Source organism: Canis lupus, chromosome X (assembly GCF_011100685.1).
Source record: "Canis lupus familiaris isolate Mischka breed German Shepherd chromosome X, alternate assembly UU_Cfam_GSD_1.0, whole genome shotgun sequence".
Taxonomy (NCBI): domain Eukaryota; kingdom Metazoa; phylum Chordata; class Mammalia; order Carnivora; family Canidae; genus Canis; species Canis lupus.
Genome location: NC_049260.1, coordinates 11,052,384 through 11,078,313, shown reverse-complemented (window position 1 = coordinate 11,078,313; position 25,930 = coordinate 11,052,384). Strand labels below are relative to the sequence as shown.

The 25,930-nt window shown below is 40.8% G+C and overlaps 2 protein-coding genes across 19 annotated transcripts in view; one reads left to right on the top strand and one right to left on the bottom strand.

The window, feature by feature from the left end:
- Positions 1–25,930, top strand: part of FANCB (FA complementation group B) — a 459,601-nt gene that overhangs the window by 106,989 nt on the left and 326,682 nt on the right. The gene's annotated exons all lie outside the window — the stretch shown is intronic.
- The window catches only part of GLRA2 (glycine receptor alpha 2), a 173,803-nt gene continuing 148,362 nt past the window's right edge, over positions 490–25,930 (bottom strand). For all 4 annotated transcript variants that reach the window (XM_038586857.1, XM_038586858.1, XM_038586859.1 and 1 more), the window contains one exon: positions 490–855. In XM_038586857.1, the coding sequence (XP_038442785.1) occupies positions 577–855 (279 nt within the window). In that variant the 3' untranslated portion in view covers positions 490–576. The remainder of the gene's footprint in view (positions 856–25,930) is intronic.

Genomic DNA, 25,930 nt, shown 5'->3' with positions numbered 1-25,930 from the left:
TAAGTAGAAATAATTTACGACCCACAAAAGGATTTCTCAGGTGAAACACTAATTACAGACATTGTAAAGAACGTAGCTCAGAGTACTTGTTTTAAAAACGAGGCAGCATTTTCCTGAAAAAGTTTGGTCCTTGACTCACTATAGGCTAGTCACTATGGTCAGATGGTAAGCATTTTCCGTGTGTGTGTGTGTGTGTGTGTGTGTGTGTGTGGTTTAAGCTAACTTTTCTGTACCAGAATTAGTCAAAACCAAACCAAACCAAAGACAAATAGCTTTCAAGAACTTGACCTTGCATATCATGTCTAATTAATACATCATCTGAAAGAACAATGCTAAAGACTATGAAGGGAATTATGCTCACATGATTCTGCAACACTTTAATTTTGTGCAAACATTTTCTTTCATTGCCCAGATAACTTATCTTTATTCATATAGGTGCCAGGAAACCTGCCCTCATGATCTTCCCGCCCCCCCTCCCCCAGCCTCCTCCTCTGTCAACATGATATAAAGACAATTTCACTGTGTATTTACAAGCACAACAGTTAGGCAAGAAAGTCCAGGGTCTGAAGGGCAGATCTATTTCTTGTGGACATCTTCATGCCGAATGATCTTGTATGTGATCCAGTAAAAGATGTTGAAAATGAGGAAGGCCAATGGGAAGGCAGCTCGAGATATCGTGTCAATCCTTTTTGCCCGGTCCACAAACTTCTTCTTGATGGCATCTGCATCTTTTGGGGGTTGTGGGAGCGGGTTGGCAGGTGTGGCCTTGACAGCTGTTCCATCTTTCACTTGGAGGCAGTGACCCATCCCATAACCACTGAAATTAAAACGACTTTCACGAGTAACATCTTCTTCCTGGGAGAATAAAGACAGAGAAAGCACAGATTGGTTGTCAGTCAAATCAGATGGAAGATGCTTAAAATTCTTCAGAAGTAAAAGGATAAATCACAGTTAACTGGTAGTGTGGGAGGCTTTTGGAATGTGGAGTTCTCTTTCAAGTTCAACTCAATTATTCATGGAACAGATTCAGTTCATTAACTTTCAGGCTGAGAAATTAAGAGTAAGAATAACAACTCTGTGGTCATTTTAATTAACAAACAGAAATACATTATATTCAGCACGGACTTTCCCAAAATCTAGTTTATTATCCATAACTTTGAATGGACTGTTTTCTAAACCCCAATATTATACTTTATGTCCATATAGAAGACCGTTTGTTCATTCACTCACACATCATTCATTCATTCAAAATATCATTTACTGAATCCCTGCTGTGTACCTGGCCCTGAGCTAGGAACTTCTAATTTTGTGGCCCATTCACAGCCTAGTTCCTTCCATTAACATTGACTTCAATGTTAATGTTAAACCTAAGATTAACTCCCTAAATGTATACCTGTTTTCCTTCCAGTCCTCTAGTTCATCTCAGCTGTATATTAAAAATTAAACATTCACTATATGGTGTTGAATATTTCTACCACAGCTAATTTTCTTATGGCAATTTTTTTAGGCAATCTAGTTTTTTAATCAAGTGTTTTTTTTTAAAAAAAGACTATTTATTTGAGAGAATGTGTGAATGAGAGAGAGAGAGAGAAAGAGAGAAGGAGCAGAGAGACAGAGAAGCACACAGGTCAGCGGGAGCCCCATGCAGAACTCAATCCCAGGACCCCAGGATCATGACCTGAGCCAAAGACAGATACTTAACTGACTGAGCCACCCAGGCATCCTAATCAAGTGTTTTTTTTTTATTTCCAGTATTGTGAGCATACAGTGTTATATTAGTGTTAGGTGTGCAATACAGTGATCCAACAATTCTCTACATTACTCATTGCTCATCATAAGTGTACTCTTCATCACCTTCACCCATCCCCCTCAGCCACCTCCCCTCTGGTAACCATCAGTTTGTTCTCTATGGTAAAGTCTGTTTCTTGGTATGTCTCTCTTTTTTCCCTTCACTCATGTGTTTTGTCTCTTAAATTCCACATGAGTCAAATTATGTGTTATTTGTCTTTCTCTGATTTACTCACTTAGCATTATACTTTCTAGCTCCATCCATGTTGTTGCAATTGGCAAGAGTTCATTCTTTTTTATGGCCAAGTAATGTTCCATTGTGTGTGTGTGTGTGTGTGTGTGTGTGTGTGTATGTATGTATCACGTCTTCTTTATCCATTCATCTATCAATGGACACTTTAGTTGCTTCCATAACTTGGCTATTGTTAACAATGCTGCTATAAACATCAGCATGCATGTATTCCTTTGAATTAGTGTTTTTGTATTCTTTGGGTACATGCCTAGTAGTGTGATTGCTGGATCATATGGTAATTCTATTTTTATCTTTTTGAGGAACCCCCATGCTGTTTTCTACAGTGACTGCACCACTTTGCATTCCAACCAACAGTGCACAAGGGTTCCTTTTTCTCCACACACTCACCAACACTTGTTTTCTAGTGTTTTTAACATTGATTCTTTTGTTATTTATCTCTACCATATTTAAACATGTGTCATCTTAACAGTTGTCAATGATATCTTATGTTGATTGTTTCTTTATGAATTAGTGAAAAGACTGAAAAACTGTCACCTCAGGGTAAAGTGCCAATAGCCTTAGTAGAGTTGGATGTATAGAATCTCAGCGTGTGATTAAGTCAAAAGGGTGGAGTTGAAAAGGTAAGATTGAAATGACCTGCTGAATAAAAATTTAGTCCTAGGGGCATCTGAGTGGCTCAGTTGGTTAAATGACCAACTCTTGGTTTTGACTCAGGTCATAATCTCATGGGTCATGAGATGGAGCCCCATATCAAGCCTGGCTCAGCGTGGAGTTGGCTTGAGATTCTCTGATTCTGCCCTTTCCCCCCACTCACTTGTGCTCTCACTTTGTTTCTCTCTCTTTCTCTCTCTCTCTCTCTTTCTCTCTCTCAAATAAATAATAAAAATTAAAATTTAGTTCTAAATAGTCATTGATTAAATCTTCTTTTGAGATGAGTTCACTGCCTTCCACAATACTGTTCAACCCCTGTGAGTCATGAAAGACACTGCAGTCTTTATTTTGCCAAATAATAACAACGTTTATATTTCCCAAAACACAAGAAAACATGGTATGAATTTTATTTCATCAATGTTTATTGCACATCAGTTGTGCTTTCAACCACATGTAAAAGATAAAGTGAATGAAATACTTTTAACATAATATGAATGAGAGCCCAACTGTAATCCAAATGGTATAACAAGGACAAATTTATGTCAGGAAAATCAGGTAAAAGCTCTTATAATAAAGTAACTGTAAAACTACTCCTTATAAAATCATCTCCCCAGTACTTTTATTTATATGGGATTGCTCTTTTTTTTAAGATTTTGCTTATTTATTTGACAGAGAGAGAGAGAGAGCACACACAAGCATTGTGAGTGGCAGGCAGAGGGAAACGGAGAAGTAGGATCCCTGCAGAGCAAAGAGCCTGATGCGGGGCTCAATCCCAAGACCCTGGGGATCATGACCTGAGCTGAAGGCAGACGCTTAACTGACCGAGCCACCCAGGCACCCTGTATGGGATCGTTCTACACAAGTTGGTTCAGGACACTCTGTCTCATTCCTTAAAAAAAATGTAGTAAAGAATTTTTCATGCAACAATGAATTATTGAGTGTTGAGTCTATGGCAGGCATTTTGCTAGGTACTCAGTAACAGTTGATGAAGTTGGACAAGAGCCCTACTTGCATGGAGCTTTCAGAACCTAGTGTAAGTGTTCAACTTAAAAACATTATCATATAAGGAAGCTGGCTAAGAAAACCCAGCCTGGCATTAGAATACTTTCATGTGTCCAGCTATATAAACTCAATAAGGGAGACTTTAATTGGACTCAGATTCTAATATTGAATCTGTTTTCTTTGCCTTGAAATATGAATGATATATTTCATAGATGTAAAAGTTTTAAATAAGTGAAGTATTTAAAAATATAGAATAAAGAGATGTATTAATCATTATAGTGTTATCAGATGACTTATTCAGTACTTAGCAAGAAAGGAAGCACACAGGGGATTTGTGAGTCACATGGACTGTCTTGGACTTTCTATTACTAACTGGTAATTAGATCTCAACTACTGAGTGAGAGAAGTAAGAAACAGTGCCAGTTGATTTAGTAAACAGAGATACAGACTAGGAATTTGGATATTTGGGTTCTAGGTCAGGCTCCAAGGGCTGGAAGCTATGTTGATTTTAAGCAAGCTATTTATTCTTTAATGACCTCAGGAGGGCACCTGGGTGGCTCAGTCAGTTAAGCATCTGACTCTTGAGCTCAGCTCAGGTCTCCTCTTAGGGTTGTAAGTTCAAGCTCCATGTTGGGCTCTACACTGGGCATGGAGCGTACCTAAAAAGAAATAAATGAATTAATTAAATAAAGGCCTCATGGACCTCATACCAAAAATGTCAAGGCTGGATTAGATCTGTGGGTCTCAGCTTTGACTGTTGGGGAACCTTTACAAATATATGCATGCCTGCATCCTCTCCTAATCCCTTCCAGACCAAATGGATTAGAATCTCTAGGGAGATTTAAAATCCAGTGACTAATGCAGAAGGTTAGAAACCAATGGCCTAGACAAGCTCTAAGGTCCAGCTCTAAAATGCTGAACCTGTTCTATATTATTAAGTCTAAAATTACTTTTTGAATGGAAACTATTCCTCAAAGTCCATTTCTCCTTATCTGCCTAAATTTACTCTGCTGTTTTTCCTTTCCATATCCGTAGAATCTTGTAAATTGCTGTCCTCACCTCTATAAACATTTAGAAACTCATGATTAAGCATATAGTTCACTGCCTGAATGATATAAGATTCTTTTTAAATTCCTGGATCCCTGAAGAAATAGAAAAGGTAGTTAGCTAGTAACCTGCTTTAACACGTAGAACAAAAGGAAACCTAAATAGCCACATCCATTTTTTTTTCAGACTGACTCATTCATTTAATTTCTATAGTCTTTCCTCACATACTGTGAATGGATAGCCAAAGAGATGAACTCATTCAATTAAGTACCAGAGCTAGAGTAGAACGATGCCAGGTTAGGTTATCATTACATTGTGCATTGCCTGACAAACTGTGGGTGCTTAATAAACGTTTGCTGAGTAATGAAGAAAAGGGAACTTTAAGAGGGTTTTTTTTCTATTCTTGAAAATACTTTCCTCATTCATTCAACAGCACTTCAAATTATGCTTCTGAGCATAGTTACAGCTAATTAAATCCATTCTTTAAAATTCTCCACCACAAAAATAAATTTGTCGTAGGTAGAAATTATCCATTAAATTTTTCACATGCAGGAGATACGAATGCTAGTTTAAGGGAGGGTCTTCTTATTTACCCTTATGACTCATTCAATGCATTTTAAATATAGAACCTTAAATTATCCACATCAAAGGGTATGGTTTTGATTCAGAAAACATAATTGCAACCAATTTTGAATTTTTGTGTTATAATGAATGACTAATTGCCTTTATAGCAGGTTCAGAATAAAATGTTATGGTAATATGGCAAGATTCCTATATGAGGGTAAAATGGAGATGAGTTTGAGTCATGGATAAGCTGAAGCTAAAATAAAGGACAATCTGTAGGCACAGCCTAGTTGAACATATTAAGAGGGAAAATCAGATCTTCCCAGTAAGGAAGGAATTTTAGGCATATATTCTCCACTTCTAATTCACTGGGAAACCAGTTAGTTATGTATTGCTGCTGACCCACCCCATCTTCAGTAACTTTGAACAGTGAGTACTTCTAGTTCCCTCTGTTTTATTATTCACTGATTAAATTTACACGGAAAATGAATCATCCAAACATTCAATACACTCAATTTCTATATCCCACTTTGAGAAAATCTCCTTAAATCCTGTCTTGCCATATGAAGCACTGTCATGGCACTATGCAATTCATTTGCGTTTGTTGTTTTCTTTAACTCATGCCTCAGTTTTACTTATTGTAAAATTTACTCATCCCTGTGTTTGGAATAACTCTTGTCTGGATGTGATATCGAACCTAAAGCTCATCAGAATTACATTATAGTGAATTGTTTGTCATAAGCAAATGATTTTGGTATAATTAAAGAACATGATGCTTATAAAATGAAAGATTTTCAGGGAGCCCATAGTTCTAATTTTTCTTTTATGCCCTAGAAAGGAGGAAAGAAAAGGATTCCTAAAAATCTGGTGTCGGGAAAAATACTTTCCATCACATTTGTCAACCAGATTCTTTCATTGGGTTGAGTCTCTCTTATGTTGGAACAGGAAATTCCTCAGTTGTAACTCTTGGGTATAGGGAACCTCAATTAGTGCAAGGATGTAATGGAGTCTCTGGCCATCCTTAGGAAACAATGTAAGTCCATGATGGGGACGGGGAGCAGTTGGTTAAGTGATTGACTCCTGATTTCAGCTCAGGTCATGTTCTCAGGGTCATGAGATTGAGCCCCGTGCCTGGGTCCACACTGGGCACAGAGCCTGCTTAAGAGTCTCTCTCTCTCTCTCTGTCCCCTGCTCCTCCCACCCCTTAAAAAAAGGGGAAAAATATTGTGAGTTCAATGTGAGTTTTCACTAAAAAAAAAAAGTTCCCTGATCAAATGAAGGCTATATAATGTTTAAATGTAAGGCCTTCTGATTTCTATCACCTGGTCTTGGGGGAAGGGATGGCTTGAGAAATTCTCAATTCTTGTGGCCTCAGTTTCTTCCTTCATGTCACAGAGACTTGGGGATCGATATGAACAATACACAGGTATCATTTACTGATTATAAATATGTACTAAGCGTTTAAAACTACAGTCAGTCCTATCACCAAACTGACCATGGAAATCACATGCTTTCATGGAAAATTTTGACTGAGAGAAGCTATGTGGCTTTCCAAAGTTATACCACTGATAAATGTTGAAGATGAGATTCAAATTCAGGTCTGTTGGATCCCCAAACTGTCTGATTCCAAAGACTCTGAGTCTGTGAATTTTATGAATTTTTCCCTATCAAACCCCAAATAGCTTCACTAAAGATTGTGGCTGAAGAATCTGACTGAACTTTGTTGAACAACGAATTTAAAGTAAAAGTAAAGTAAACTAAATATAAACCCTTTGTTGTTTAATGACGTACGGGAAAATGAATTAAAACTGTCAGTGTCATTCTGGGAAGATAGTAAATAAAAGTTTTTCCAAAAGAAAAGTTTATCACTGGAGCATCTCTTTCTCAGTGGAGTATATCATTCATCTTAATTTTTGCACAAGGAACTTCTGGTATTCATTTCTTGAGCACTTGCTATTCGTGTATTCATATTTCTACCAAACTAAGGACCTGTTACGTGCCAGGTATGAGGTAGGGATGCAGCAGTACACAAGAAGACAAAGTTTCTGCTTTTTGGAGTTAACATTCTATTGGGGAAAACAGACAGTAACAAGTAAAGAAACTATGCACGCACACACCCAATCACCTACTTCTACATATACCCATATATATGCATATGTGTTTACATACACACACATTACTTCCACACACTCACACACGTGCACACACAAATAATGATGACTGCTTTGAAGAAAAACAATCGAGAGACTTTAGAGAGATGAATGGCAGAGAAATGGGTGTTTTAGATTGAACAGTCAGAAAATGCCTAGGGAGATGTCAGGCACTGTGCCATTTGCGAGGGATCCGGTGGTAAGCAAAACATCAAATTCTCGCCTTCAGGGAATTCACAATCCTGAGATGAAGACAAATGTAAATTAAAATAATCACAGGAATACATAATTGCTCTGGAGGAAAGTTCTAGGGTGCCATGTGAACTTATTAATGGGGTTCTTGGTCTCATCTGGCAGATAGGAGAAGTTTTTCCCTGAGGAAGTGATATTTTGTTAAAGACTTGAAAAATCAAAAGAATTAAAGTGGTGAAGGCAGAGTTACGAGATGTCTGAGATGGAGGGTCTGCTGTGGGATGGATCCCAGAATGCAGGTGCAAAGTGGGGTAAGACAAAGTTTCACAAGTGACCAGGCCAGGGGCTGGATCATATAGGGCTTTGCAAACCATGCTGCCTATTTGGAGCTTTTATTTTCAGAACCATAGGAAGCAAAAGATGAGTAAGACTTTGGCTTTTTTTGGTGGGGGGTGGGGAGAATAGAGACTAATACAAGACAAACCCTTGAGACATTTACAAAGGTTTATTGGTGGTCAGAATCGCCTAAAGTCTCCAGAATTGGTGAAGGTATTCGTGCTAATATAGCTGAGATGTACAAGGCAATGTGCAAATCATCTATGATTGCCCTCATCTGGAAAAGACTCTAGCTACTTGTTGGTTTTTAGAATAAATTCTCAACTTTCCTCCTTATTATTTTAAAAATTTTGCTTTCCAATTATATTAAGGAATGGATAGTCAGGAACTTTGGATTTTGATAGCTGATTTCCATTATTGTCTTCATTCACTGGAGGGTGAGCTCCTAAGAGTGTGCTAAAGTCATCTCTGTAGCTCTATTCCCTGACAGTGCTAGTCCTGTAACAGTTATTCAATAACTGTGCTTGCCATGATCCTCTTGATTCTGAGTAAAGTCTCTGAAAGGATATGCTCCCTGGGGGAGAGAAGGAGTTAGTGATCTCCTTTAGCTGATCTCCCTCTCTTTGCCAATTGCAATCCTTTCTGCAGCCTCTGGATCAATATTCCTCAAAGAACTTCCATCCCTATCCCTCTCACTACACATGATAGCCTTGATATGTAGAGGAGCAGAGGAAAACACTGGAACTGAATCTCAAAGACTTTGGTTGAATTCACATCTTTACTATCTCCTAAATTTGTGGGTTTAGGAGAGGCCCTCAGATTTTCTTCTCTCCCATTTCCTCATTTTTAAAATAAGGAAATTAGTCTTTTAGCCATGTTCTGAGTTTGAATAGAGGACTATAATGCTGGCTAGTATGTTGCCTTAAGACTAATCTCTAGTTGGTTGATATGTTCAAGAGTTTTCTTCCCAACCAGACACTAGAGAACATGTAAATAAGAGTCTTAATGTCTTCTCCCTGCCTCTTGCCCTGATAGCTTCTGCTAGGGTTGGCTTCATGGGCATGCATATTTTGCAGTCAAGCTGGGTCCAGAAGGTCCCTAAACTTGGTTTCATACCTTGCTATAGGCATCTTAAAATTCATATTTTTGAAAAAGGACCCCACATTTTCATTTTGCACCAGGCCCCACAAATTTTGAAGCCAGCCCTGTTTTCTGCTATACTGGGGCTAAGGGAATGCCAATGGCCCACTGTTTCTATTCTCAGACTTAATAGTTTTCAACAATTTCATCTCCTTAATGACTACTCCCAGGCTCCTTTGTGTGACATTCAAGGTCCCCTATGTTCTACCTTATACCTATCCTCTCATGAGGTTCCATGATCTGTGATTTTAGTTGCTGGTTCCCTTTGCATAGAATACCCCTCACCTTTCTTCACATGGTGAGCTCCTGCATATCCTTCAAGACTCTACTCTGCCATTATCCCATTCAGGATCCCTGAGCCTGGGCCATGGGTTTCTCCTCAGTAGCACTGGCTACATACCTCCATAACAACCTGCTGCATCATATTAGCTGTTTTCATGTCAGCCTCCTTGATGACATTCAAGTATAGGGACCCAGTTCCTCATATCTTGATAGCCCCAGTACCCAGAACAATACTTGGCTGAACCTTCGTATGTTGAATATATATAAAGGAAATACTTCTTAAATCGTAGAAAAAAGTCTATTGTAATATTAAGAAATGCTTTTCTGGCTTATTTATCATGTGGCATATTTCTGCATATTAAATTGACATAAAATTAGGGCAAATTTAAACTTAACAATGCCACTCAAGCACTGAGGTGTTTATGGTCTATTTTGAAACACTGTCCAAATTTTTGGTCCACTGTTAAGCTAGTGAGCAGCCCAGATAGTGTGAAAATACATAAATTTAGATCAAACTCATTAACAGTCTTAGCAAACAATGTACACTCATTTGCAAAGAAAATAAATGGCATAGACAAATATGCCAGACTACAAAGAAACATTTTTCCATTTATGCATCTATTTGCAAGTCAAAATAATCATGCTAGGTAAATGAAAAGACAGTACATATTAGATATATGCAAATATTTCACCAAATAAATTAGACCTTATCAGTTATTACCATAGCAAAGACTACGGAGTATTTGCATAACATTAAGGGTATCTGAGCTCATATGCCGTCCATTTGGGTTTGGTGAACAGAATAAAATTCCTGTAAATCTATGGTCATCACCAAACATTGGTTTTATGTCATCAAATTCTAATTAATGGAACATTTTCTTCACAAATCTCTTAAAACAAATGAATGTGTGCCCTGTGGTGCTGTACATCACTTAGCTATCATTACACAAAACTTCCTTCATTGTCTGGGTCACATGTTATTTTTGTGTCTCCATGTGAAAATAAAAGCCCACAGGGCCTCTTATGCAGGACAAAGCTCACCTCTACTAATGGGGAGAAATCTGTGGGCAAGGAAGTACAGACAGGATTCAGTTGTGGTATGAGCTGGATTCTAGAGCTGAGCCTGCCACAGCCTATGAATGCTTTTCAGGAGTTCGGACACATGGAAGGTGTTGGGCTAAGACTCCTAGTTATCTACTAAAACCAATCTTTCTCTCTTCTTCCAGTGGTGGTTTTCCTTTAGCACAGAGTTTTTTTTTTTTTTTAACTGTAGCACTACCAACATTTAGAACCAGGTAATTATTTGTTATAGGGAACTGCATTGTGTGTTTTAGGATATTTAGCAGCATCCCTGGCTGCTACCCACCAGATGGAAGTAGCACCCTTCCTTCCAAGTTGTGGTAATGAAAAAGTGTCTCCAGACATTGCCAGACATTACAAAATCAGCCTCACTTAAGAGGCCCTGTTTTGGCTGGTCACACATGTGCACATGGGGAGACTGCATTTTCTGGCCTCCCTTGCACCTGTGTGTGGCTGTGTAATAACACATTGAGTACCAGCAAGTCCAGTCAGCCCCATCTCCAAACCAGAATGTAGTCACTTTGGACTACCCTCAATGGTGCATGCTGGTCTGAGCCACCCAATGGTGGCTCATCAGAATCATTTCCACTAGAATTACTCTAATAGTCTTCTACCTGGTGCCCTGACTTCTACACCCTCCCTCCCAACAATAAGGTTTATTCTCAATACCCCAACTCAAGGGATCCTGTTACAATGTGAGTCAAGTCAGATCTTTATCAATTGAAAACTCTCCAGTGGCTCTCACCGCACTCAGTAAAAGGCAAGCCCTGGCAATGTTCCCTTTACCTCTCAGACCTTAACTCCTACTGCTCTCCTTCCAGCCCAGGTGTCAACACACCTTTTCTGTGAAGAGCCAGATAGTAAATATTTTAGACATAGTGGGCCATGTAGTCTCTGAAGTATACGTCCTTTCAATGTATACTTTGAATCTAATTTTCTAAAGTGAAATATAGACTTCACTCTGGACCACACCTCACCTACAGAACCATGTTTTTAATGGGCTGTCAGTTAGTATTTAAAAGGAATTGTTTGACTTTTGGCTCAATATCTATAAAGCAGAAATGTTTCAGTTCGTGTCAGCTGTAGTCCTAAAGAGTAGTTTAGAAGTTGATAATATGCTTGTGATGCTTTGATTCCTCAAGAGCAAAGCGATGCCTTGTGTCTGGAATTTCTTTCCTAGTAATCTCTGTCAATTCTGGTCTAGTGAGAATGCTCAGAAGACACCCGAAATTCTAGGAAGCATGAAGGGGAACATCTTCCATCTGGAGTCTGAGCTGTTCGATTATTAATATAGTTTGCCATCTGCTCAGGGTACAAACAAAGTGAACATTGAGGCTGTCTACAGAGCGCAGACTGAAGGGGACGGGTGATCAGAGGACGAGCTGTCTGCCAAATGAAAAACAAGAACAAGGGTAGCAACAGAATCCCATTTACTTGTTTTCTAACTTGGAGGATCATGACTGCCAAATTCTCTGGACCATTATCTGTTCCTGTGTGTGTGTGTGTGTGTGTGTGTGTGCACGCACATACACAATTGGTGTCAAAAAGTGGCTTAGGATATCTGTTGTTAGAATTAGCTGTTGTTTACATGGCACTGCCATTCCTGTAGAAGAGTCTGCCCTAAGGCTAGGAGAAACTACACTTCCCACAGTCCCCTTCTTGACTCTGAAAGGAAGGTTTGTCAGTGAAAGGAATTTGAGAGATTTCAAAGGTGGAAGGGAGGCAGAGGCTGTTATTTTTGGGAGTCTGTGGATGTCAGATGAGGCTACTTTGTTAGACATTAGTGGAATTCCAGATCTTTCTGTGGGCTCCCACTTTCCAGGCTGGATATGGTAGCTTCTCAGATTTCCCTATGAACACCGCTTTTCCGCCCAGAGCTTCAGATTAAAGTCATCTCTTCTGACTATAGCCTTCTAGACCTTCATTCCTGTAGTTACTCTCATATTCATATAAACCATGATTTCTATATTAAACCCCTTATTCTGGTAGTATGCTTAGTGTCTCTGTTTTCCTAACTAAACCCAGACAGATATAGATAATACAGGTACTCCAGGTTTATAAGTACAAAACACCATTTTAATGCAAGTTACTATAGTTTTATTCAATTAAGACTTATTAAGCATCATAATGTCCCAAACATTGAAAAGAAATAAGGATGAAAAAGACAGAGTCCTGCCCTTGAAGTCAGTGTGGGGCTGGGAGAGAGGGCTTAGAACATGTGGACCAGTGGTTCTCAACCTAGGGAGATTTTGCCCACCAGGAGATATCAGCAATGTCAGGAGACATTTTGGGTTGTTCTAATGGGGAAGATGGTGCTAGTGGGTAGGGGCCAGGTTACTGCTAAACATCCACAGGACACTCCACCACAGCAAGGCATGAATTATCTAGCTTGAAATCTTAGTAGTGCTGAGGTTGGGAAACACTGACACAGACCAGGGATTCCAATATAATGTGATATGTGCTATGGTAAAGGAATGGATTGACCAATAGGATACTAGGGAAGGGCTAATGTTAGGCTGGGGTAACTAGAGAAGAGTTAGATGACATTGCATTCTTTCTGTAGTAGCAGCCTGAAATGCACTACCTCTGGAAGATACACACAACTTACAGATACAGTACAGACAAGTGTGCCATTTTAGGAGGCAACCTCATTTCCTTAACTGAGCCTACTTTTTTTAGGGCAACTACACAGCAACTCAAAGGCACTGGTCTGTGCCTTTTGGCTAGGAGTTAGTATTTTTTAATATTCCTGTATTTTAATCAGGGAGGATTTGTTACAAAGGACAGTAACCTGCTTCACAGTTGCTTACATAAATGGGGAATTTCTCCAAGAAATGACTATAATAAATATTGTAAGAAAATCTTATGAGTCTTCAAGGATCTAGAAGTGCCCTGTAAAGGAAAGAAGCCTGGGTTCTGAATCCAGAACTCCTGGTTTCAAACCTTGGCCCTGCTCCTAACCAATGTGGGGAGCTGGGTAAGTCACTCAGTCCTCTGTGTGACTCAGTCTCCTCTGCAGTAAAAGAGATATAATGACAACCTCCTTTAGGGTTTTTGAAAGGTTTCAGTGAGATAATGCATATTAAGGGCTTATAACCCTGGTACGTAATATATATTCAATAATTGTTAATAATGATGAGGATATTGATGATGGTGTGAGCAGGGCTCCCCAGCCCAGGAACTTCAGTGAGCAAGTCAGGAAATGAGATTATTCTCCAACTCTCATGGCCATTATTCTCTCCCATTTCTGCTTTTCTCTTTTCAGCTTCCTTTACTTATACATATTCCAACTGGGCCTACCCAGCTTCAACCCTATGGGACCTTTTCAATTCAAGTCCTTGCTATCATCTATCATCTAATTAGAGTACTCTTCACTCAAATTATTGAAAGAGAGAATTTCATGGATATCCCAACCTATGGACTGTTGTGTTTGGGTCAATGGATAGGAAAAGGGGTAAGAGAGACAAACAGGATAGCCTGAGGGCAGGGTATGGCACAGGAGTGGTGAATGTCCCTGAAGCCACACCACTTGAGGAACCACAGAAGGAACAAGAGAGGCTGGCCTTGGAAACAGATAAACCTGGCTCATATGATAGGTGTTTTCAAAAGAGTGAAGAGCAATTGTATCAATGGCTCCCAGGTTGCTAATCTGAAACAATTGGTAGACATTACAGGAAGATGGAAGTCAACTCACCATGAGGAAGAACTTTTAATACCTCTGACTGGACATGGAGCACAACACCTTGGAAGGTAGTGAATTCCTTGTTGCTAGAGATGTTCAAGCATTTAAAAATTTGTTGGAGATGTTAGGTATTGATGTAACATGTCAGTTAAGCAACTGGATGACTATTTCTGTACCTACTAATTGTGATTGTCTCTGATCATGTATGAAAATTGCTAAGGTAAGAAGTCTAGGAGGGCAAAACACATCGAAGGTGCTGATCCAGGTGCAGAAAAGATGTATTCAATAAGCTGTGCCCTGCTATGACAAACTTGACCTCCTGGAAGTTTCTAGTTATTCTGATCCCATTTTGAGAAACCCTGCTCTAGTATAATCAGCCCAACAGGAACAGTTTGGTTTAGGTGTCTTTTCTCTTTCAGTTATCTCTGACTTGCAAAATATTTCATTTCACTATTTCTAAGGGTTTCATTTAAGCAGCAAGTCCCTTGCTACTGTTATAATTTTGAAGAATAGAATATATAAAATATAGAATGTAGAATAAAACCCCCCAAATAGTAACATATAACCTCACGTTATATAAAGAATTAGGCCCTGAATGGATATTATTTTTGGAGGTCAACACATCATATTCGTGGAGTCCTATCTTTATTCAGTTTTGAAGTTCAGAGGCCACAAGCAATAATATCAACCTTTGAAGTAGCCATCTCTTCTCTTCCCTCCCACTGCTCAATGTCTGCTGAAAGGAGCTCAGAGGGAGAGGAGGCAATGCTGTGGGCTGTCGGGATCTGGTGAGCTGGCTGCTGCTGGAGGGAGCTCAGTAAAACTCAAGAACTGAGAACTCAATAGGACTGGATCTCTGGTTTTGTCCTGGATCCCTCCCTCTCAACTTTGAAGAGACAGGTTAATGTCATGATGGGATCACTCAGGTGTGACCTGGAGAAGCATTAGGAGGCTTTGACAGAGGGGCAGTGAGGCATAACCTGAGGAGACATCTGTGGGCCATCACTTCATCTTCCACAGCTGCAGAGCAAACACATTTTCTGCAGGTGAACAACTATAAACCTGCTTTCTCTAGCCAATCATTATTTCCTTCTGAATCTGAATGATCCCAGTAAGCTAGGTCTTCTAAAATGAATATGGACTGTAGGTTCTGTTTTAAAATTAGCACTACTGAAGCATATGGGCACCGTGAACCATCAGGAGGCACTTTTGTAGTGCTTCTCCCAAGGATATTCAAAGCAGCAAAGTGCACCAGAAACACAATCTATGCTCCATTATTCTGGATTATTATTTAGTTTTGCAGATCATCTGTGCCCTACCTCTCTTCTACCTTCCCTGCAACCATTGGTTCACTAGCACTTTGACTAGCTTTTTGCAAGCAACTCTTGCAAAGAAGAAAAAAATAGAAGAAAGAAAATGGAAAAATAATAGATAAAATGAGGGGTCCCCCCCCCCCGGAGTATCTGTAGCACATTTCCAAGATCTCCCCTTCTCTGCGTCATTACTATGGTTACCAGATTTAAGATTTCAGACAGAAACTTGTCTGTAGGCCCAAAGGGAAGATTGATTGCAGTAAACACAGAAGACAGAGATCGGGCACAATTTGAAAATAATACCGCTCTCTGTTGATCTGTTTACCAGTTGAGTTTCTGGTTAATAAAATATATGAAGGTACATCGCACGGGACTTGGCATCTAATGGGGAATCTGCCTCCTTTTCCTTTTCAAAGATGTCAGTGCAACAGTCACAATCAAAGGCAAAGAGTTAACCTGATGGGTTATAAGAAGATATATTTTCGTAGAAAATAGACTTAAGTTCTGGGCAGGTGCCTTTTCTCCTTTCTGTTTGTGCCTCCTCATACAGCCAATATCACTCCCCACTGAGGGTGACACAGCTCTCACATGGCAGGCACAGGTTACTTTCTGCATGATGAGCGCACAGAGCCACAGGTATCGCAGCCCTCAGGTAGGGTTCAGACACACACTGGTGAGACTACAGCAAACGGCTCAGGGAGTTTGGGGGAGGTGCAATAGTTACTGCAAGGGCCACCTCCTGTCCCTGCCATCTAGCAACCACATAAGGACCCCTGCTACTGATTGCTAAGTGTATTTGCGAAGGTTCAGACCAGAGAAGCTCTGGCGAACTCATTTGCTTGGCCTGATACAGGCGGAAAGCACTTTATGTCGTGACCCAAAGCTGGAAACATTTTTCATTGCCAGCCAGGATACACAAATATGCATACATTAATATGTCTAACAGAAACAAAAGTTTCACAAAGTGGCACTTTCCCAAAACAGGGTACACTCTGATATTTTCTTATTTTCCCACATAATTTGTATTTTTCAAAAGAGCTGGTATTGAGCCACTGAACTGTTACAAGTCAGTCATACCCCAGGGTTTGAAAAGTAACGTGTTTAATGGTCTTAATTGGTTTCTTCACTGTCAGTTTTCATTAAGTATTTACTGAGCATCGACCGTATGATAGGCATGTGCTAGTCATGGGCAAATCTAACAGAGAAACTTCAAAATAAATACATAGGAGAGTCCTGACAGAGTCAACTCTTCCGTTTAAATGCATTGCAGCTGTCATGTGTCATGCTGAAGAAGGTGCTGGGATTTCACAGGAAATCTGAGAGATGGCCTGCTATGTACCAGGCATGGTGCTCAGCCCAGAGACTTCCTGCTGAGTCCTAAACTCTATGTGCACACAGGTTTTGGGTGATTTTAGCAATAAGGGAGCAGTAAGTGCTTCAGGTCTGCAGGAGCCTTTTGGGGGAAGAAACCCTCTATTAGGAGAAATAGGATCCAGTGTTCAAGGTTCTGAATTCACTTTTCTGCTTATCCACTAGAGATTGCTTGCCTCTAGGCTAGAAATGCAGATCCTGTCGGCAGAGATTACCAGGCCCCTTATAATCAGGCCCCTTATAATCAAGCCCTAACAGACTGTTTGAGTTTCATTTTCCATCATTTCTCATTACATACCTTATACTCAGGAAACTCCCTGTTCCCTTAGTGGCCCAAACTTGTCCATACCTCTGGGCTTTTATATGTCCTATTCTTTCTGTCCAGCAGTTCTCTTTGACTTTTGTCTGACTGCTGGATTACAATTCAGTCTTCCATCTTTAGCTCAAATTATAGCTCCCTCCATAAGGCTCTTGCCTCCTGCTTTTTGCCACCTGTTTAGCAGGAGCCACACCTTTTTTTCTCTTCTCTCCTAAATGCTTGCATTTATTAGGTTGGATTTTAATAATACAGTTGTCTTTTGTGCACTAGACTGTGGGCGATTAAATTCACCAAAATAATACGTAGGATCATTTTGAGGAGTCAGAGGACATTTTACATGAACAGTAGAAGATAAGTTTACCTAAAGAGCTCAATTATACTACTGCAGGTAGCTGGCATGTCCTTTTCCAACAGATTTGTGTGTTGGGCTACAAGTGAGATGCCAGTGGGCTGGATTCTTAAGAAGACATAGCTATCTATGTCTACAGTGCCCCATATAAGAAATGGCATTTCTGTTGACTTAGTGCTGGCAAGTTTTCTGCTTTCAGACCACTGAGCTACAAGCTGAGTAGAGACCAGTAATTCATTCAACAAATATTTCTCAGGTACCTAGTATGTACCAGACAGCATGACAGGCTCCTCAGCTTGAAAGATGAATAATGAACAGCCTCTGCTTTTTAGAAGGTATCTGATAACATTTTCCTGAGGGTTTTTAAAAACAGGTGAAGGGTTGGGCAGCCCTGGTGGCTCAGCAGTTTAGCACCGCCTTCAGCCCAGGGTGTGATCCTGGGGTCCCTGGATCGAGTCCCACGTCGGGCTCCCTGCATGGGACCTGCTTCTCCCTCTGCCTGTGTCTCTGCCTCTCTCTCTCTCTCTCTCTCTCTCTCTCTCTCTGTGTGTGTCTCATGAATAAATAAATAAAATCTTTAAAAAAAAAGGTGTAGGAAAGAAAAAATATTTGATGAGTATTGGCTGCGTGCAAGGCACTGTTGTTACATGCATAATCTTGTTTACTTCTAATAGTATTTGCATGAGAAAGGGATTTATTAGACCCTTTTTACGGATGAAGAAACTAAGACCCAGAGTGATTTGACCATGGCTTCAAATCTCCCAACAAATAGAGAACCAGCCAGGATCTGAATTCAGCCACCTGGACTCCTGGCAGGAGCTCATTTCACTACAATGTTTCTCTCTTACCTCTTTCTTTGTATGATTTGCAGAGAGAAGGTATATATTTTTTAAGAGGACAGAAATTCACATGGCAGAATTATTCCAGAAAAGGGTGCTCTAATGAAACATGTTGACAGGGTACTTGGCTGGGATGAAGCAAGCTGGCTTTATGACAGAGATTTTTATGTTTTTTTTTTTCCCTTTTATCGATCTGTCCTAAAAGACAGGAAGTGTGAAAGAACATTCAATGATTCAATGATGAATTAAGGCAACTAAGGTCTGGCAGCCAGGAATTGGCGGTACGGCATTTAACAAACCTCCTAAAATTCCCTAGGAAAATATCACTGCTGAAGCACTTTAATTTGAAGCATTTTGTGCTTCCTAGAATAAAGTTGATGGCTAATTAGAACAATTGTTTTACCACGATACATGCGAGCACAGTTCAGTGCTGTTAACTAAGGTGCCACTCTTCAGCCAGCCATGGATTCTACTGGATGGCATTCCATACTGTCTCCTCCTTGCACATGTGCATGCAGGATGGAGAGGCCACCTTCTCAGTTATGGGAAAGGTGTTGCCTGGGGTTCTCATTTGGTCCTAGTACCAGAATGATAATCTCAGGCCACTGAATAGCTAGTGCTACTCTTAAGAAAACAAACAACCCCCCCTCAAAAAAAAACGAGAAAAAAAAAACCAAAAAAAACTGCAACATAGGATTATTCTATATCATTAAAAGCTTTCATAAAATAGGTAAGATTTACTGAGAAACATAAGCAACCATAATGATGAACATTAACATCTAACAAGTGAAAAGTAATTTTATTTTGAGCTTTGGGCCATTTCCCCATGCCTCAATAGTGTGCCTTGTTTTCGACGGTACCTATTGCAATATGCGTACATCTTTTAAATTGACTCTTTGCAATATGTTTAGAGCAGCACTTCTCAAGTTTCAGTGTGCTTGTGAATTCCTTGGGGATCCTGCTCTACTGAATATTCTGATTCTGGGGTGAGGCCTGAGAGTCTGCATCTCTAACAAGCTCCAGGTGATGCCGCTGCTGCTGGTCAACAGGTGACACTAAAAAACGAGCTTCTAGAGCAGTTCTCAAAATTAGCTGCACATTGAAATCACCTGGGAAGTCTTTTTTAAAAAAATCAATGTCTTGATTTGTTTTCCACTCCCCAAAGATACTAACTTAATTGGTCTAGGGTGGCATCTGGGCATGGAGAGCTTTAAAGACTCCCAGGTGATGGTATTGTATAGCCAGGATTAAGAACTTTGCTTCAGTGGATTACCTTATTTCTAGAAAATAGGAGGGCTCATTTCTGGCGTGACTTCTGTTGCTCTTGAATAAATCCAGCAGCAGAGTGAAATGAAGTAGGAACGTTCAATAACTTAACCTTCGAATGTTTACATTCATGTCAACTTTTTGAAAAGCAATTAAATTATACGCTCAACAACATTCATACCCATCTTACCAGTGCAAAGAACTGTATTTTGGGTCCATTTTTTACTGTCTGGTGTAAATTTTAAAAGCTTACATAAAGAGCTAACTTACTAAAGAGGAAATTCCTAATTAAAATGTTTTTCTGGCTGGATAATCTTTTGGGTTATACTAGCCTGAGTACTCCTGACAGGAGTGATAGCGTTGTTCATAAGCAGGTTGCAATCATGAAGCTATTTTTTTTCCTCTCAAAACCGCAGTCCTCTGTGTGCACAGAATGTCTTTGGCCCTTAGATCAGGGTTTCTCAACCTTGGTACTGTTGGCATTTGAGCCAGGTCATTCTTTGCTGTGGGTGCTGTGTCCTGTACACTGTAGGAAGTTTAGTAGCATCCCCCAACCTCTACTCACCCAATGCCAATAGCATACACATTCTCCCACCTGCCCCCCACCAAGTTATGAGGACCAAGAATGCCTCCAGACGATGCCAAGTTTCCCCTGGGGCAAGGAAAAAATAACCCCTGCATTTGAGAACCATTGCCTTAGATCAAAGGAGGTTTCCACGCTAGTGACTCACTTTCATCTTGACCGTCTGGCTGTGGGAAGCTCTCTGGGTTCATCTGATGCAAATGAGAGGTAGATGGGCAAGATAGGACGAGGCCATTTTCTGATGAGCATTGATTGCCACCTTATAGAGTAGAATTTTCATTACCTGTTTAGTTATTTAATTATATTTTATTCACAATAACAAGATGAGGTTAGAATAATTTATAGTTAACATTCCAAGACAAAATGAAGTTCGCAAATGCCAGTTACTCCTTGAGAATAGCCCCCCTCCTCGTCAGCCGGAAGTACTTTCCCTCCTATAAGTCTGTTAGGTTCTTGACATTCTCTACCCCATATTAGAAAAATTTTGCACTTAATTCTTCTTCTTATGGAACTCTGCAGCTGCATGGAAAGAGTTCAAGCAGTTTTCATATCCTCACTTCCCCTTATCTAAAACAGAACTCTTTACAAAGCAAGCATTCAAAAAAATATTTGAATAAATGAACTCTACGGTTTGTCCAGCAGCTTATAGTGAAAACAAAGAAAATAAGGGCTATTTCCATATGCCCACTTCTGCACAGAGCCAGGATCATTTATTTTCTAGAAGGCTCCACGTGCTTGTGATAATTCTTCAATCAGGTGGGAATAACTCCAGTATAAGTGTTTCATCCCCAAATGAGCTTGTTACAAAGAAGAATAATATTGATAGAAGACAAATTAAAACTGCGATTAGGGAAGCACCAGACTTCTCTCTCGTTCTGTTTGATCTTCTTATAAGAGTCCAGTTATGTGTACGTGTAACTACAGCTTGCATCACCATGGAGAATTTTATAGCAATTAAGAGCTAGACAGTAAAAGGAGAATGTTTAAGATATCTGCCATCATAGCCTTTCTAAGATAGTAGAGCTGAAGGCATAGGCTTGATTTCAGGGACGTAAATAAATAGAACTGTATTGTGAAACCTGTCAAGTTCTTCGGAATACCCAATAGCACAAAATATTTTATCAGTGCCAACTGCAAGTTGCAATAGATGGAATGCAATTGTTTTTCTGTAATTTGGAGAAATGACTATTCTGGCTTTAGGGACGCCACTCATTGCTCCTTCTAGATCCTTAGCCGTCTGTTTCCACACTCCAGGCACAAAACATATTCCAGGGTCTGTTTGATATTTGGTGAGGAGACAGAGGATGGGGTTAAATGGAACTGTAATTGTCATCAGGCTCCTAGCCAAAAGGCATAGGACCTCAGTTTGCTTTTGTTCTCTCCAAAACCACCCTGAGACAAGGATTTGTGTGCAAGTAGTTTATTTGGGATGTAGTAGTATTGGAAGTGCAGAGCGAGTGGGGAAATGGGACAGGGAAAGGAGGAAAATCAAGAAAGGGTGTGTGACTCATCAGCAGATTACTGTTGGCAAATGGACCTCAAACCTCTGAGACACTCAGACTTGAACTACCAAGGAGTGAGGGAGCTCAGTATTTGGCTACCAAGCCCCAGCTCTCATTGGCTGAGGGCCACTCCTGGGGCATTCACCTCCTGGCATTTCCAGTGGCTTCGAATATGGATGGAATATATTAGAGTGGCCTGCAAACACTCTCAGCTAGTCGCAGGAAACCATTGCTGTATGTGGCAGTCAGAATAATGGCTACAAAGATGTCTGTGTCCTAATCCCTGGAACTGTGAATATGTTACTTTACAGGGCAAAGGGAGTTTGCAAGGTATGATTAAGTTAAGGAATTGGAGAGAGGGCCCCGGATTATCCAGGAGAGCTTGAGTCACATGGCTCTTAAAAGCAGAAAACCTTGAGGCACCTAGGTGGGTCAGTTGGTTAAGTGTCTGCCTTTGGCTCAGGTTGTGATCTCAGGGTCCTGCTCAGCGGGGAATCTGCTTCTCCCTTTGTGCCACCTCCCCCACCCTGCCCATACACATTCTCTCTCTCTCTCTTTCTCTCTTTCTCTTTCTCTCTCAAATAAATAAAATGTTAAAAAAAAAACGTGGAGAACTTTCTCAGCTCTGGTCAGAGGGTGATGGGACTATGGAAGAAAGGTCAGAGAGAGACAACATTGCTGGCCTTGAAGAAAGGGGGCTGTAAGTCAGGGAACATGGGTGGCCTTTATAAGTTGGAGAAAACAAGAAATCAGATTCTTCCCTAGAACTTTGTTACATAAGTGAGACAGGTGGCCACTATGTATTGGCCCCTTGGGTGGTTTATTTTTTCCACTGCGGGCTGAAACCTATTAGCTCAAAAGCCTGCTGGCATCTCTCTCAAATTTTACCTAGTGAATAATTTTTAAAATGGCCCGAACAAGCGGATCTCTAGCCATCTAAAGCCTGCCTGCTTTGCATACCTCATGAAACCGTGTTCAGCATCTGCTGACCAGGGAGCCTTGTGGTTCTAAGACCGCCAGCTGCCGTGCCTTTGGAAGCTGACACAGACACTTCTGCATGCTGCTGGATGACAGCACCTAGACTGGGAAGCCTCTTTTCCCCGGGGAGTCCCTTTGCCCTCTTCCCTTCTGGGTAGCAGCTCCTTGCTGAAAGCCTCCGAACCATCTCATGCAGCAAGTGACTCTCCCCTCGGGCGACCCTACCAAGCGCATCCCATACAGCTTGTTGTGTGCCGCTTCCAATCATGGGTGTGGCTTTTTCCTTGATCGGCCTCCAAATCACAAAAATCCCCACAAGCCTGCAGAAGCAGTGCATCCTTGCCAATACTTTTATTTTTTGCACAGTGAGGCCCATATTGGGCTTCTTACCTCCAGAATTATAGGTTCTAAGTTTGTCTTGGTTTAATCCACTAAGTTTGTGGTGATATGACAGCAACCATGAGAAGCATTTCTAACTGCAAATAATTCACAAAGACCTTTCTATATTTATGCTTGTTTAAGGAGAGCTTTGCAAAGGTTATAGTATGTATCCCAGCCAGATTTACAAAGGTAATTCCAGCAAAATTACAAAAAGATTAACTACTGTGTATTCATAAGGATCTATGCTCTAGGGAGGGGCTTTCAGGTAAGCATAGACTAATTATACAATTAAAAGTGGTTTTTAAGGTTTTTATTTATTTATTTGAGAGAGCGAGAGCCAGGGAGTGGGGGGAGCAGAGGGAGAGGGAGAAGCAGACTCCCCGCTGAGTGCGGAGCCTGACGCAGGGCTCAATCTCATGGCCCTGAGATCAAGACCTGAGCTGAAATTAAGTCTGACAACCGCCTGAACCACCCAGGTGCCCCAAAGAGTGTGTTTAAATAGAAATGCTGAAGTAGTATTTTCCTGATCTTGTGCCTCATTCCAACCTGACCCTTTTTATAGGGCGTGCTATTTCTACAGTCCAGTATGATCATAGTATTTGTAAAACTCAGCTCAAGTTTTCCTCCCTCAAAGGCCCCATATCCCCCATGTTCTGGTGGGCCCATCTCTTCATGACAACCTTCCTGTAACTGTTCCCTCGGCATGAACATCCCTCTTAGTCCTTTTTCACCTGTCCAACTCCTACTCCTGTGTCAAGACCCAATGAGGGGTCACTTCCCAAGTGTTATCAAGTGGAGGACCTGCTATATCCTTGGTCCTTGCCAAATCTTGCACTTAAACCTCGCTTGTAGCACAATACATGGTTTCTGCATTGAAACCATTTGTCCTAGAGTCTATCTATCCTAGCCAACCAAACACAGACAACACAAAAAGGAGACTAGTTGATATAAGTTTTTCTTCTCATTTTAACTTTGAATTCCCTTTTAAAATTTTGTGTAGCAAGTCTCTTAAAAGGGTCTATATGCAAAACTGGAGCTTCAGCTAAGTTTGATGATTATAGATATATAAAGGATCATTGATGTTAAAGACCTGAGGTAACTGTTTTATTGCAAAAGAAAAAGTGGTGGTTAACTCCTGTTATTGTATTGGTCACATTTTCATTTATGTATAAAGTGTCCTCCTTTCATTGTTATTCTTCTCCTTTTTTTAAGATTTTATTTATTCATTCCTGAGAGACAGAGAGAGAGAAGCAGAGACATAGGCAGAGGGAGAAGCAGGTTTCCTGCAGTGAGCTTGATGTGGGACTCAATCCCAGGACCCCAGGATCACACCATGAGCCAAAGGCAGATGCTCAACCACTGAGCCACCCAGGCGCTCTATTCTCCTCTTTACACTATATAGCCATTGCTACCCCCTCCTGAACCATCACATAGGCCATACTTGTCTCTCCCCATTGCCTTGAGGAGGGAGTCCAATGTTCTTAGGCTGGTGTAGAGCCTTTCCTTGCCTGGCACCTGCTCAGCTCTCTGGGCTCCCATCTTGTTAGTTAACTCTGAGGGAGCCCAAGTGTTGGTTTGGTGCTTGTCTTAGTGGGAGTTTTCTAGAAGGCCCTGAGACAAGGATTTGAGTGCATATAGTTTATTTGGGAGGTGATCTCAGGAGGCACCAGTAGAGAGTGGGAAAGTGAAACAGGAAAAGAAACCACGTCAATTCAAGGTGTATTGGTAAGCAGGTTAGAGTATGGGTGACAGGCTCAATCCCACTCGGAATCACTGGGAGCCAGTACCTTAGAGCCACATACCTTAGAGTGACAAGGAAGCTGGGATATTTATCTCTAGTCCCCGACTATTATTGACAGAGAGCTATTCCAGGAGTGAGTCCTCAGTATTTCCAGCTTTCCCTGCAAGAGTTGAGCATGCTTCTGGGGCCCAAAACCCCATAGCAGAGCAGAGCTTATAGAGCTTAAGCTATCCTTGTATATAGAAACAAGGAGTGGCATGGGAGTAATGGGTGGAGCACTGACAGTGTTTAGCCCAGGGCCCCTCCGGTCTGTTTCCATGGCTCTCCTCTGGCCTCTATCCCAGTGCATGTCCTATGCACATAGAAAGTATTTCTGCTTACTAGTCTGCCTCTCCCTGGACTGTGAGCATCCCCAGAGCGGAATCCATTGGACTTTGTGCATGGCTCATAGTAGGTGTGTGCTACGTTTACGCCGAGTGCATGAATGAATGAGTAAAATGAGATGGACTGAGGAGATGACACTCAGGATAAGGGAATGAGAGAATTAGGAAGAAAATGAGGGATAGAAAAATAGGATCTAGTAGGAAGGAGGAAAAGAAAATAGGGATGACAGTAAGCAGGCTGGGATGAAAGAAAGGATTGGAGATACCAAAAAGACAGAGATTTCATCTGCCAGGCTGCTTCTGCACATCATCTCGCATCCTGCAAAAGAGCATTGCATCCCGCAAGTCCTAAAATAAGGCTGTCAAAATAGCTAGCAAAATGGAACACGCTTGGAAGAAAAACACCTTACGAACATCTCAGGCCTCCGTGTCCCTGACAAGTACCAGCTCTCTACCTTGGTGGTCTAGGGGAATTACGGAGTACCATGACATTTATTTACTCTTGCTGGCTTTCACAATTAAGTCCAAACTCCTAATCCTCACAGGTCTGTTAAAGCCTCATCTAAACTCCTCAACCTTTAAGACAAAAAACAAACACACCTTCTACCTCTCTGGGGAAGCAGTTACAACTCTTCAACATCCTGCTTGCTAAGGAAGCAGTTGTTACCTTAATTAATGATCCACAAAATCCTCTTTAAACACCGTGCGCAAACATGTGACCAAACATAGGGGGAAATG